General features: G+C 42.5%; 1 protein-coding gene across 1 annotated transcript; it reads left to right on the top strand.

Annotated features, from left to right (window-relative positions):
- The first annotated feature begins 345 nt into the window (after positions 1–345).
- phax (phosphorylated adaptor for RNA export) lies at positions 346–13,951 on the top strand. The gene is made up of 5 exons (XM_055633094.1): positions 346–507; positions 3,733–4,412; positions 12,012–12,132; positions 12,483–12,566; positions 13,341–13,951. The coding sequence occupies exons 1-5, from the start codon at positions 418–420 to the stop codon at positions 13,611–13,613; spliced, it is 1,248 nt and encodes a 415-aa protein (XP_055489069.1). The 5' UTR covers positions 346–417; the 3' UTR covers positions 13,614–13,951.
- Positions 13,952–14,538: the final 587 nt, after the last annotated feature.

Below are 14,538 nucleotides of genomic sequence, written 5' to 3'. Positions count from 1 at the left end.
GTGGTACAGCGCCTCTGTGGTGCTGGGAGGTGGTACAGCAATGACAGCGCCATCAGTGGTGGGAGGTGATACAGACAGTGACAGCGCCATCAGTGGAGGGAAGTGATACAGCAATGACAGCGCCATCAGTGGAGGGAAGTGATACAGCAGTGACAGCGCCATCAGTGGTGGGAGGTGATACAGGCAGCGCCATCAGTGGTGGGAGGCGATACAGCAGTGACAGCGCCATCAGTGGTGGGAGGCGATACAGCAGTGACAGCGCCATCAGTGGAGGGAGGCGGTACAGCAGTGACAGCGCCATCAGTGGTGGGAGGCGATACAGGCAGCGGCACCGCGGTGGGATGTGATAAAGGCGGGACCCGGACACCGGAAGTGTCCCCACATCCCCAGAGCTTGTCTGGAGGCGAGGGTGAAGTGATGGCGGCTTCGCTGGAAGATGGCGAGGTGCTGGACTCGGATTCGGAGTCGGACTCGGACTCTGAGATGACGACCGGCGCCGACCAACAGGTACGGGAGAGGCGCGGTGTGTGCGGTGCTGCAGCGCTGTGCCGGGAGCGCGGCCTGGTGCAGCTGCGAGGCTGCAGGAGGAGGCTCTCCCGGTAAAGCCGCTGCCTACCTACCTACCCCACACGTGGAGGTGAGAAGGGCCCAGGCAATGCGAACAAGAGCTGCCATTCATTATGTTTGATGTCTACACATGTATCATGCCGGGAACACACCATCCCTTTCTCAAATACAATCCCTATCTTTGTAGACCCCCCCCCCCCCCCGATACATTTTCCCATTATCCATGTTGAAATTTCAGTTCCATGTTTGAATTCTACAATTAAGATTTAGCATTTACCATTTGCATTTATCAGAACATTGATAAATAAATTATCTGATTAAAGAAATGTATACTATGGATATGGTAATCCAGCCCATGCGTAAATCATTTTGCAACTTTGCTGCCTTTTTCCCCGTCTATCCCGAGGACCACCTTTCTAATATTTCTAATATTTAAGAAAGAACTGCAGATGCTGGAAAAATCGAGGGTAGGCAAAATTGCTGGAGAAACATGGAAAATAGGTGCAGGAGTAGGCCATTTGGCCCTTCAAGCCTGCGCCGCCATTCAATACGATCATGGCTGATCATCCAACTCAGTATCCTGTACCTGCCTTCTCTCCATACCCCCTGATCCCTTTAGCCACAAGGGCCACATCTAATTGTCTCTTAAATATAGCCAATGAACTGGCCTCAACTACTTTCTGTGGCAGAGGATTCCACAGATTCACCACTCTCTGTGTGAAAAATGTTTTTCTCATCTCGGTCCTAAAAGATTTCCCCCTTATCCTTAAGCTGTGACCCCTTGTTCTGGACTTCCCCAACATCGGGAACAATCTTCCTGCATCTAGCTTGTCCAACCCCTTAAGAATTTTGTAAGTTTCTGTAAGATTCCCCCCTCAATCTTCTAAATTCTAGTGAGTACAAACCGAGTCTATCCAGTCTTTCTTCATATGACAGTCCTGACATCCCAGGAAACTCAGCGGGTGAGGCAGCATCTATGGAGCAAAGGAATAGGTGACGTTTTGGGTCGAGACCCTTATATCAGACTGATGTGGGGGTGGCAGGGCAGGAAGAAGAAAGGAAGAGGTGGAGACAGTATGCTTTGGGAGAGCTGGGAAGGGGAGGGGAAGGAGGGAGAAAGCAAGGATTACCTGAAATTGGAGGTCAATGTTCATACCGCTGGGGTGTAAACTACCAAAGCAAAATATGAGGTGCTGCTCCTCCAATTTGCAGTGGAACTCACTCTGGCCATTGAGGAGGACCGGGACAGAAAGGTCGGATTCAGAATTGGAGGGGGAGTTGAAGTGCTGAGCCACCGGGAGATCAGGTTGGTTAATGCGAACTGAGCGGAAGTGTTGGGTGAAGCGATCGCCAAACCTGCTCTTGGTCTCACCAATGTAGAGCAGTTGACCCCTAGAACAGCGGATGCATTAAATGAGGTTGGAGGAGTGGGGGGATGGGGAGTGAGAGCGGAACTACGGGATATAGAGGAGAACCTGTTGACAGCCTCATCTGTAGTCGAGGAGAACCCCCGTTCCCTAAAGCATCTGCACCCAGGATGAGTTATTCCAAATCAGTGCATCGGAGATGTCCTCATTCTTTAGGGAACGGGGGTTCCCCTCTTCGACTATAGATGACGCTCTCACCAGGGTCTCTATATCCCGTAGTTCCGCTCTCACTCCCCATCCCCCCCACTCGCAACAAGGGCAGAGTCCCCCTTGTCCTCACCTTCCACCCTACCAGCTATCACATACAACAGATAATCCTCCGACATTTTCGCCACCTCCAACGGGATCCCACCACTGGCCACATCTTCTCATCTCCTCCCCTTTCCGCTTTCCGCAGAGACTGCTCCCTCCGTAACTCCTTGGTCAATTCGTCCCTTCCCACCCAAAACCACCCCCTCCCCTGGTACTTTCCTTTGCTACCACAGGAAATGTTACACCTGTCACTTTACCTCCCCCTCGATTCCATCCAAGGACCCAAGCAGTCTTTCCAGGCAGAGATTCTCATGCACCTCCTCCAACCTCATTTAATGCATCCGCTGTTCTAGGTGTCAACTGCTCTACATCGGTGAGACCAAGCGTACGCTTAGCGATTGCTTCGCCCAACACCTCCGCTCAGTTCGCATTAACCCACCTGATCTCCTGGTGGCTCAGCACTTCAACTCCCCCTCCCATTCCGAATCCGACCTTTCTGTCCTGGGCCTCCTCCATGGCCAGAGTGAGTCCCACTGCAAATTAGAGGAGCAGCACCTCATATTTTGCTTGGTAGTTCACACCCCATCGGTATGTACATTGACTTCTTCAATTTCAGGTAGTCCTTGCTTTCTCCCTCCTTCCCCTCCCCTTCCCAGCTCTCCCACAGCCCACTGTCTCCGCCTCTTCCTTTCTTCCTCCTCCCCCCCCCCCCCCCCCCCCCCCACATCAGTCTGAAGAAGGGTCTCGACCAGAAACGTCACCTATTCGCTCCATAGATGCTGCCTCACCGCTGAGTTTCTCTAGCAATTTTGTCTACCTTTGATTTCTAATACTTTAATTTCTGTTTTCATTTTCTTCTATACTTTTACCATATTCATTTATTCATCTATTCATTGATACTTGTGCATGTACCTCCACGATGCCTTTCAGTCCTGCAATATTTCAACATTTCTGTTTCCTTATAAATAATGTACATTACTAATTTTGATTGCTCCACCATTGATGGTCAAATGTCAAGACTATAAATTATTGTTTTCCCTGAACACACTCCAAGCCTCTATCTTTTAAGACACTTAACAATTTCTCTTTGATCAAGCTTGTGATTACCTGCCCCAGATCTTGGTGTTAAATACCAGGGTCTCAACCCAAAACGACACCCCTTTCCATCTTTCCAAAGATGCTGTTTGTCCCGCTGAGTTACTCCAGCTTTTTGTGTCTATCTTCGGTTTAAACCAACATCTGCAGTTCCTTCTTACACAGTTTATCATACAATTTGCATGAACAAAATATTTGAAAATTATGATTTTAAGAATTTTGGGGTAAATAAAGTTAAGAAATTAGAGAGTGGAGGGAGAAATTGACAATAGTTAGATTATGTAATAATACCTAGTGATTACTCTCATGGCATAAACGGCTGAAAAATAAATAATTGATTAAATTGTTTGAGATATTCATTCTTGTTAATTGTATTTTACTTCTTTCAAAGATTCAGCAACCTGCTCTTCCCAACTATCCTGCAATACTGTTTACTGCGCAAGATGATTTTCAACCTCGTCCATCATCATTTGATTTGAGCAGTCGTTACCAAATCATAGAATCTGACAACTCGAGCGAAGACAGTGAGCAAGACTCTGAAGAAGAAGAAAGACTCTTGCGGCGAAAACGGCAGAAATGTTCACACAGCGGGAATGTGCGTACAAAATCAGCGGTGATGCCTTTTGGCACAGATGGGGAAAGTGTTGCACCTTCTGGCAACTTTGCCAAACCGGCTGGTCGCAAAGTTAACAATATTTGGGGCTCTGTGCTGCAAGAACAAAATCAAGATGCCGTGGCAACCGAGCTAGGAATTCTGGGAATGGAAGGCAACATTGACATGGATTCTCGTCAGTCTGAGACTTACAATTATGTACAGGCAAAGAAAATGATGGAAAAAGAACGTCAGGAGGAGGAAGAAAAGGAAATGACTAAATTAGAAAAAGAATTGGATGACTATGTTCAGGATGGAAAGGGCAGCAATCGCCAGCAAGCATGTAACCCCAACAACCTCAAGCGAAAAAGGCCTGTCAAAGAGCGTCTGGGTGAAGTACTTGAAATGGACTATAAAGGAAAATGTGATATTACAGAAGATGATAGTCCAGATAAGATTTCTGATGAAATAGCACACAGGTTAGTTGGCGCTGAACACTGTTGGAAATACGTGTTGCTAACGTGCCATTAACAGTTTGGATACATTTAATGTGGCTCTCAATATTTTTCACTGCTCAGTGTGCTCGGAGCCTTTGGCGTGTCCAGTGTAAGCAAGAGTTATTACATTTTGATTCTGTCCTGTTTATTTTTTATTATTACTCTTTGACAAATGAAGTCAGTAATACTAGAATATAGAGCACATTTCTTGCAGGATCAGGAAGTGGCCTATCAAAATGTCAAGAGAGTTTTATTGTCATGTGTCCCAGATAGGACAATTAAATTCTTACTTGCTGCACAATAGATTATGTAAACATAGTACAAAACAGAAGATAAAAGTTCAGTGTGTCTACAGACCATTGACCATATATACACAATAAATAGAAACAGACATAGAAACATAGAAAATAGGTGCAGGAGTAGGTCATTCGGCCCTTCGAGCCTGCAATATGATCATGGCTGATCATCCAACTCAGTATCCTGTACCTGCCTTCTCGCCATACCCCCTGATCCCTTTAGCCACAAGGGCCACATCTAACTCCCTCTTAAATAAAGCCAATGAACTGGCCTCAACTACCTTTTGTGGCAGAGAATTCCAGAGATTCACCACTCTGTGTGAAAAATGTTTTCCTCATCTCGGTCCTAAAATATTTACCCCTTATCCTTAAACTGTGACCTCTTGTTCAGGACTTCCCCAACATTGGGAACAATCTTCCTGCATCTAGCCTGTTCAACCCCTTAAGAATTTTGTACGTTTCTATAAGATCCCCCCTCAATCTTCTAAATTCTTGCGAGTACAAGCCAAGTGTATCCAGTCTTTCTTCATATGAAAGTCCTGACATCCCAGGAATCAGTCTGGTGAACCTTCTCTGTACTCCCTCTATGGCAAGGCAATAAACAGATATAGTGCAATAATAATAATAGACTGTTAATGTTCAGAGCTGATTTGATGTTGTGTTTAATAGCCTGATGGCTGTGGGGAAGAAGGTTCCTAAACCTGGATGTTACAGATTTCAGGCTCCTGTACCTTCTTCCCGTTGGCAACGGTGAAATGAGTGTGTGATCAGGATGGTGTGGGTCTTTGATGATGTTGGCAGCCTTTTTGAGGCAGTGATGCGATAGATCCTTTGATGGTGGGGAGGTCAGAGCCGATGATGGACTGGGTAGTGATCACAACAGTGGTCACTGGACACCCTATAATATTTCTTATGGGCAATAAGTTACTGCCGTATGTCAAATATGCTATAGCTGAAAATCAGACAATTGAAAAGTGGGTATGTTTCACATGAATCTTATAGACCATATATTGTGTTTTCAAAGTTGCTACACATGGGTCAGTTAGTAGTAAATATGTGATGGTTAAGAAATTGCTCAGCATTTTGTTTTTGCTTTTGGCCTCACAAGGCAAGGCATGTACTTCAATGCTTCCGCTACAGTGCTTGTACATACCAACGTACTCTGCCCACCCTCTGTTGCATATATGTTCAGTCTTATAAGACATAGGAGCAGAATTCAGCCCATCGTGTCTGCTCCGCCATTCGATCATGGGTGATCTATTTTTCCCTCTCAACCCCATTCAACTGCCTTCTCCCCGTAACCTTTGACGCCCTTTTAATTCAAGAACCAGTGAATCTCTACTAAAAATATCCAATGACTTGGCCGTCTGTGGCAATGAATTCCACGGATTTAGTGCCTTCCGGATAAAGAAATTCCTCCTGATCTCCATTCTAAACATACATCCTTTTATTATAAGGCTGTGCCCTCTGATCCAAGACTCTCCCACTAATGAAAACATCCTCTCCACATCCACTCGGTCGGCCTTTCATTATTTGGCAGGTAATCACTTTAATTACCCGTAATGCCAAATAAAGTAATATATTAATTGCAAATTACAAATGCAAATGACCAATCAATTATAATGCATCCAAATAACAAAGTTATGATAAACAGTGAAATGAATTAGAAGATAATCTGTTTCTGTGATGTTCTTTTGAGATATACTTATTGACAAGGACATCGAGAACTCGGCAGGAAAATTTGAAGCAGTTTGGCAAAGGTTTAGGTCTTCAGGTTCTGCGAGGCTCCAAATATTTTATACAGGTGTACTGTTCATTATCCAACCTCTGATGTCTTAAAATCTAATCAGAAAAAGAAGATAACAAGAATAAACTGAACCTGGCTTCTTCCTCCCCCACCCCCCATAAGGGCCACATCTACCACCCTCTTAAATATAGCCAATGAACTGGCCTCAACTGCCTTCTGTGACAGAGAATTCCAGAGATTCACCACTGTGTGAAAAATGTTCATCGCATCTCGGTCCTAAAAGACTTCCCCCTTATCCTTAAATTGTGACCCCTTGTTCTGGACTTGCCCAACATCGGGAACAATCTTCCTGCATCTAGCCTGTCCAACCCCTTAAGAATTTTGTAAGTTTCTATAAGATCCCCCCTCAATCTTCTAAATTCTAGCGAGTACAAGCCGAGTCTAGTCTTTTTTCATATGAAAGTCCTGCCATCCCAGGAATCAGTCTGGTGAACCTTCTTTGTACTCCCTCTATGGCAAGAATGTCTTTCCTCAGATTAGGAGACCAAAACTGTACGCAATACTCCAGGTGTGGTCTCACCAATACCCTGTACAACTGCAGTAGAACCTTCCTGCTCTTATACTCAAATCCTTTTGCTATGAATACTAACATACCATTTGGTTTCTTCACTGCCTGCTGCACCTGCATTCCTACTTTCAATGACTGGTGTACCATGACACCCAGGTCTCGTTGCATCTCCCCTTTTCCTAATCGGCCACCATTCAGTTAATAGTCTACTTTCCTGTTTTTGCCACCAAAGTGGATAACCTCACATTTATCCACATTATACTGCATCTGCCATGCATTTGCCCACTCACCCAGCCTATCCAAGTCACCTTGCAGCCTCTTAGCATCCTCCTCACAGCTAACACTGCCCCCCAGCTTTGTGTCATCCGCAAACTTGGAGATGTTGCATTCAATTCCCTTGTCCAAATCATTAATATATATTGTAAATAGCTGGGGTCCCAGCACCGAGCCTTGCGGTACCCCACTAATCAATGCCTGCCATTCTGAAAAGGACCCGTTTACTTCTACTCTTTACTTCCTGTCTGCCAGCCAGTTCTCTATCCACAGCAATACTGAACCCACTATTCCATATGCTTTAAGGTTGCATACTAATCTCTTATGTGGGACCTTGCCGAAAGCCTTCTGAAAGTCCAGATATAACACATCCACTGGTTCTCCCTCATCCACTCTACTAGTTACATCCTCGAAAAATTCTATAAGATTCGTCAGACATGATTTACCTTTCATAAATCCATGCTGATTTTATCCAATGATTTCACCACTTTCCAAATGTGCTGCAATTCCATCTTTAATAACTGACTCCAGCAGTTTCCCCACTACTGATGTTACGCTAACTGGTCTGTAATTCCCCATTTTCTCTTTCCCTCCCTTTTTAAAAAGTGGGGTTACATTAGCTACCCTCCAATCCTCAGGAACTACTCCAGAATCCAAAACGTTTTGAAAAATTATCACTAATGCATCCACTATTTCTGGGGCTACTTCCTCAAGTACTCTTGGATACAGCCTATCTGGCCCTGGGGATTTATCGGCCTTTAATCCATTCAATTTACCTAACACCACTTCCCGGCTAACCTGGATTTCACTCAGTTCCATCTCATTAGACCCCCGGACCCCTGCTATTTCTGGCAAATTATTTATGTCTTCCTTAGTGAAGACAGAACCAAAGTAGTTATTCAATTGGTCTGCCATGTCCTTGTTCCCCATGATCAATTCACCTGTTTCTGACTGCAAGGGACCTACATTTGTTTTAACTAATCTTTTTCTCTTCACATGTCTATAAAAACTTTTGTAGTCGGTTTTTATGTTCCCTTCCAGTTTTCTTTCATAATCTATCTTCCCTTTCCTAATTAAGCCCGTTGTCTTCCTCTGCTGGACTCTGACTTTCTCCCAGTCCTCTGGTAGGCTGCTTTTTCTGGCTAATTTGTATTATTCATCTTTTGTTTTGATACTATCCCTGATTTCCCGTGTTATCCACGGATGCACTACCTTCCCTGATTTAGTCTTTTGCCAAACTGGGATGAACAAGTTGGTCCCATGGTCATGTGGGACAGTAAATCTGTTATTTTTTAATATTATGCATATGGTAAAATATTTTTCCTAGATATTGTGAACTGCACATTCTGCTTAATTAAGATGAGAAGATTTGAGTTCAAATTGGTAAAGGTTTGTGATTAGGCTTGCCTAAAGCTAAGAATACCAAATCCCATCTGTTAGATCACTCGTGTTCCAAATAACATGTCGGGATGATAAATCAAGTGTTCAAGAGTATTTATTTGTCATGCACACAATATATGAACCGGAACAATTAAATACTTGCTGCAGCTTTAATGGTGCATAAAATGCAACAATAACAAATTTAACATATAACAAGTTAGTTTAGTTTATTGTCAGGTGTACTGACGTACAGTGAAAAGCTTTGCTGTTACATGCTATCCAGTCAGCGGAAAGAGTATACATGATTACACTCAAGCCAACCACAGCGTGCAGATATAGGATAAAGGGAATAACGTTTAGTGCAAGGTAAAGTCCAGTAAAGTCTGATTAAAGATAGTCTGAGGGTCTCTAACGAGATAGATTGTAGGTCAGAACTGTTCTCTAGTTGGTGATAGGATGGTTCAGTTGCCAAATAACAGCTTGGAAGAAACTATCCCTGAATCTGGAGGTATGCATTTTCGCACTTCTGTACATCTTGCCTGATGGCAGAGGGGAGTAGAGGCAGTGTCCGGAGTGAGTTAATCTAAGTAAACTAGACAATGTTATTGCAAACACCAAATTACGTAGAGCAATCTTAGTCCTGCAGTCCTCAGTGTTGAGGTATGGTTGTGATTGGAGTTGTGCGGGATAGTTCAAAAAAGGTGGATGGGAGGAAGGTGTTCTTTAACCTGGTGGTAATGAAATCTTCCTGCAGATCAATTTGATGATGGGAAGTCAGTACCCGTGATGCACGAGGCAATGTCCCATCACTTTCTGCAGCCTCCTTCATTCTTAGATGTTTGAATTTTCTAATCAGACCATGATGCAACTAGTCAGTCTGCTCTCCACATTACAATAGGTGCAGGAGTAGGCCATTTGGCCCTTCAAGCCAGCACCGTCATTCAATGTGATCATGGCTGATCATCCACAATCAGTACCCTGTTCCTGCCTTCTCTCCATATCCCTTAACTCTGCTATCCCTAAGAGCTCTATCTAACCCTCTCTTGAAAGCATCCAGAGAACCAGCCTCCACCGCCCACTGAGGCAGAGAATTCCACACACTCACAACTCTTTGTGTGAAAAAGCTTTTTCTAATCTCCGTTCTAAATGGCTTGCCACTTATTCTTAAACTATGGCCCCTGGTTCTGGACTCCCCCAACATTGGGAACATATTTCCTGCCTCTAGCGTGTCCAAACCCTTAATAATCTTATATGTTTCAATAAGATCTCTCATCCTAAATTCCAGAGTATACAAGCCTAGCCGCTCCAATCTATCGACATATGACAGTCCCGCCATCCCGGGAATTAACCTTGTGAACCTACGCCGCACTCCCTCAATAGCAAGAATGTCCTTCCTCAAGTTTGGAGACCAAAACTGCACACAATACTCCACTACGGCCCTGTACAACAACAGGATGACCTCTTTGCTCCTATGCTCAACTCTTGTTATGAAGGCCAACATGCCATTCGCTTTCTTCACTGCCTGCTATACCTGCATGCTTACTTTCATAGACTGATGTACAAGGACCCCCAGATCCCGTTGTACTTCCCCATTTCCCAATTTGACACCATTTAGATAGTAATCTGCCTTCCTGATTTTGCCACCAAAGTGGATAACCTCACATTTATCCACATTGAACTGCATCTGCCATGCATCTGCCCACTCACCCAACCTGTCCAAGTCACCCTGCATCCTCATAGCATCCTCCTCACAGTTCACACCACCACCCAGCTTTGTGTCATCTGCAAATTTGCTATTTTTACTTTTAATCCCCTCATCCAAATCATTAATATATATTGTAAATAGCTGTGGTCCCAGCACCGAGCCTTGCGGTACCCCACTAGTCACTGCCTGCCATTCTGAAACGGACCTGTTAATTCCTACTCTTTGTTTCCCGCCTGCCAAACAATTTTCTATCCATGTCAGCACCCTACCCCAAATACCATGTGCTCTAATTTTGCCCACTAATCTCCAATGTGGGACCTTATCAAATGCTTTCTGAAAGTCCAGGTACACTACATCCACCGGCTCTCCCTTGTCCATTATCCTGGTTACATCTTCAAAAGATTCCAGAAGATTAGATGATTCCCTCTTCGTAAATCCATGCTAACTCAGACCAATCCTGCTACTGCCATTCAAATGTGCTGCTATTTCATCTTTTATTATTGACTCCAGCATCTTCCCCACCACCGATGTCAGGCTAACAGGTCTATAATTCCATGTTTTCTCTCTGCCGCCCTTCTTAAAAAGTGTGATAAAATTAGCTACCCTCCAATCCACAGGAACTGATCCTGAATCTATAAGAACATTGGAAAATTATCACCAATGCGTTCACGATTTCCTTCCTTAAGTACCCTGGGAGCCACTTCCTTAAGCACCCTGGGATCCAGACCATCAGTCTACCCAACACCATTTCCTGCCTAATGTGAATCTCCTTCAGTTCCTCCGCCACCCTAGATCCTCTGGCCCCTAGTAGATCAGGAAGATTGTTTGTGTTCTCTTTAGTGAAGACAAGCCAAAGTACCTGTTGAACACATCTGCCATTTCCTTATACTTATAGAAGCTCAATACATGCTGCAACATGGTTTTTGAAGTTTCAGAGCAAGTGTGGGCACTATGCAAGAGACTATTCTTAGCATTAAAACGTGGCTGGTAACTGAAATGGCATCTACCAGAGTAGCCTAACGCTGTTAATGCACATTTCAATAGATATTTGGCCACATGTCAAATCTAAGGAAGAGGTGGCATTGGTGAGCTTTCATCGTGATTACATTAACATGCTGGGTTCAGTACAATCTTCAGAGAATGCTCCATAGTTTCAATATGTCTGTATCGTATCTCCAAAGAACTCGCTTCCTCACTACCAAGAAAAGTCACTAGTCAGTGTGGTGTTGCACTATATTCACAGTTAAGTTATAACATTTCAGGCCTGGAAAACTGTGATTGTGGACATCTGTAAGTAGTTCTGCTTTTTAATTTTGAGAGGACAATTGCAGTTGTATGCTGTTTATTTATATTATCAAGAACAAAAAATGTATTTCGCTAAGACAGTTATAATATATCTGGCGCATTGACCTGACCTTTGTTTTGGAGGGGATAGAGACCAGGTCACTCAAGTTTGGAGCTCATATGTTTATTATCATTTGCAGAAAATAATTTTAAAAAATGTGCCCTATCCATAATTTGACCTCAGCATAATTAATTGCTTTGATGAATATAAATGTTGTTAAATAAGTGATGTAGAAAGCTGCTCTCAATTTTTTATTTCAATTTTCAGACTCCGAGAGCCAAAAACTGCCTTGATTCAAAGGGTTGTAACAGCCATCGGGAAGAAGAAAGCAATAGAACTCTTGGTGCAAACAGCTGAGGTTGAGCAGAATGGCGGACTCATGATTGTTGTAAGTAACAGTTTTTCTATTTCTTTGTAATGATTTGTCAAATACAACCTATTTCAGTGATAACTAAAAACATCTGTAAAGTCTGTTCAGTTAAGCAGTATTGCCCGTTAATGATGGGAGAGTTATATTTGGCGTCTGCACTTTCGAGTTTGGGAGAAATAATGGTGCCAATATGTCTTCCTTGCAATGTTATTTTTATTGTGTTGCAAGTGATAGCTTGTGGAAGAGACTTGCTCCAAGGAGACGTGGTAATAGGGAAGTGTGGCAGTTAAGATAATTGGTTTTCATTAATAGAATTTCACCCACTTTAAAACTAAAGGCATTGCTCCAAATTTGTTTCTTCTCTACAGGATGGCAGTCGCAGAAGAACACCTGGTGGTGTTTACCTACAGTTGTTGAAAAGTACTCCAAGTATCACTCAAGACCAAATAAAGGTCAGTGATTAAATATTTTTTGGTTATTAATGTAATAATTTTATAAATAAATTAAAAATAATTAAATGAATACATTTAAAAATGGTCAATATTTTTTCTTTTAACTTACCACTTGCATAAATAGAAACACTAGGAGGCAATAGTAATTGAAATGAAAATGTTTTGCTTTACTTTTCATAATCACTGCACTCCACCGCCACGTCATGGGAGACGATGGGTGCTCTATTGTCTGGGCATTTTTGTTCCTGATATATGTGAGCCAATCTAGTGCAGACTACAGTGTGGATGTGAAATTTTGCTTCCTCATCACATAACCTCTAATCTTTATATGGGAAGAACTGCAGAGGTGTACATGTATTAACAGCGTTAGGCTACTCTGGTAGATGCCATTTCAGTTACCGGCCACGTTTTAATGCTAAGAATAGTCTCTTGCATAGTGCCCACACTTGCTCTGAAACTTCAAGAACCATGTTGCAGCATGTATTGAGCTTCTATAAGTATAAGGAAATGGCAGATGTGTTCAACATCTATTCAAATCCATTCATGGCCTTGCACTAATCTCTATCTCCAAACTTCTCATACCTTTCCTCTGACACCACTCCCTCTCTCTATTCCAGAACTTGGATTCCATTGAGTGATTTTCTGTTAATCAAGTGGTTAAACTCTCAAAGCGTTATTTAAAAAATGCAAAATGGATCATTTTTTCCCCCGTAGCAAGAAGGCTTAAACTGTACTTATCTAAAAATAAAAGCATCTCTTGATTTACATCAACAGGAAATATTTTATGATGAAAATCAGAGGGAATATAATTCCAAAAAAGCAGCGAAAAAGAGGAGGCGCCACATAATTGGAAAAAAGATGAAGCAGGCAATTAAAGAGCTGAATTTGCAAATGGATGATGACGCTTCACGAGAGACTTTTGCTAGTGACACAAATGATGCCTTGGCTTCTGTTGAAGATACGGAAGAAGTTCAGATGGAAAAATCAACATTAGATCCAGAAGATGTAATTGAACTTGATCATAGTAATGACCTGGAAATATTTTGAATAATGCTGAACACACTGATATTGCAACAAAACAAATGTAATTCGTATTCCTGTATTGATTTCATTGAAATTTCCATTTGAAATATGTTACATTTATAACACCATAGTTTCATTTTTGATTCTTTAAGGTGGCAATTGTTTGTCAACTTGTGAATTAGTGTCTTCATTGTTTCAGTCTAACAATATTGCAAAAAAATCTAGCATCAAACAACATTCGTTATGGCAACAGGTTATTTCCCTTCAACATTCTGTAAATTTAACTTTATGTACATCATAATTTTCTACTCTTTCAGCCAACTTTTTATAATGAATTAAATGCAGATACTCTTTGCCGCTCATTTTATCCTTTTCAGCAGAATGATTTTGATTTTAAATACAACAAAAATGACTGCCAAGTTATAGGGATCACAATGTAAAAGCTACTCTGACCACTGGTAAGAATGTTAGTGAAGATTTCACATATAATTATAGAACATCGTCTTAATTAAATATAATCAAAATCAGATCAGTTACCATGTGTTCAGTCTAAAGAAGGGTCTCGACCCAAATCGTCACCCATTCCTTCTCTCCAGAGATGCTGCCTGCCCTGCTGAGTTACTCCAGCATTTTGTGTCTACCTTCGATTTAAACCAGCATTTGCAGTTCTTTCCTACACCATATGTTCATTGGTAATTGGTGATCATTTCAAGATCCTGAGGCCTTTGCTGACACTGATGCCTGGTCATCCTTGACAAAGACACTCCGAACACAGTTGAAATGCCTTGGCTACCCTCGGAGGTGGAAAATCTCTGAGGTAAACTATCTAGCTGAGGCAAACATGATAGCCTGACTTGCTTTCAGGTGATGTTTGCCATCTACCTCCAAGCTGATTTCAAGTTGAATTTTAAATCAACACCAAATATAACTCCATCATCCTAGCCTAAAA

Source organism: Leucoraja erinacea, chromosome 3 (assembly GCF_028641065.1).
Source record: "Leucoraja erinacea ecotype New England chromosome 3, Leri_hhj_1, whole genome shotgun sequence".
Lineage (NCBI taxonomy): Eukaryota > Metazoa > Chordata > Chondrichthyes > Rajiformes > Rajidae > Leucoraja > Leucoraja erinaceus.
The sequence above is the reverse complement of the archived record's forward strand: the minus strand, read 5'-3'. Positions and strand labels throughout refer to the sequence as shown.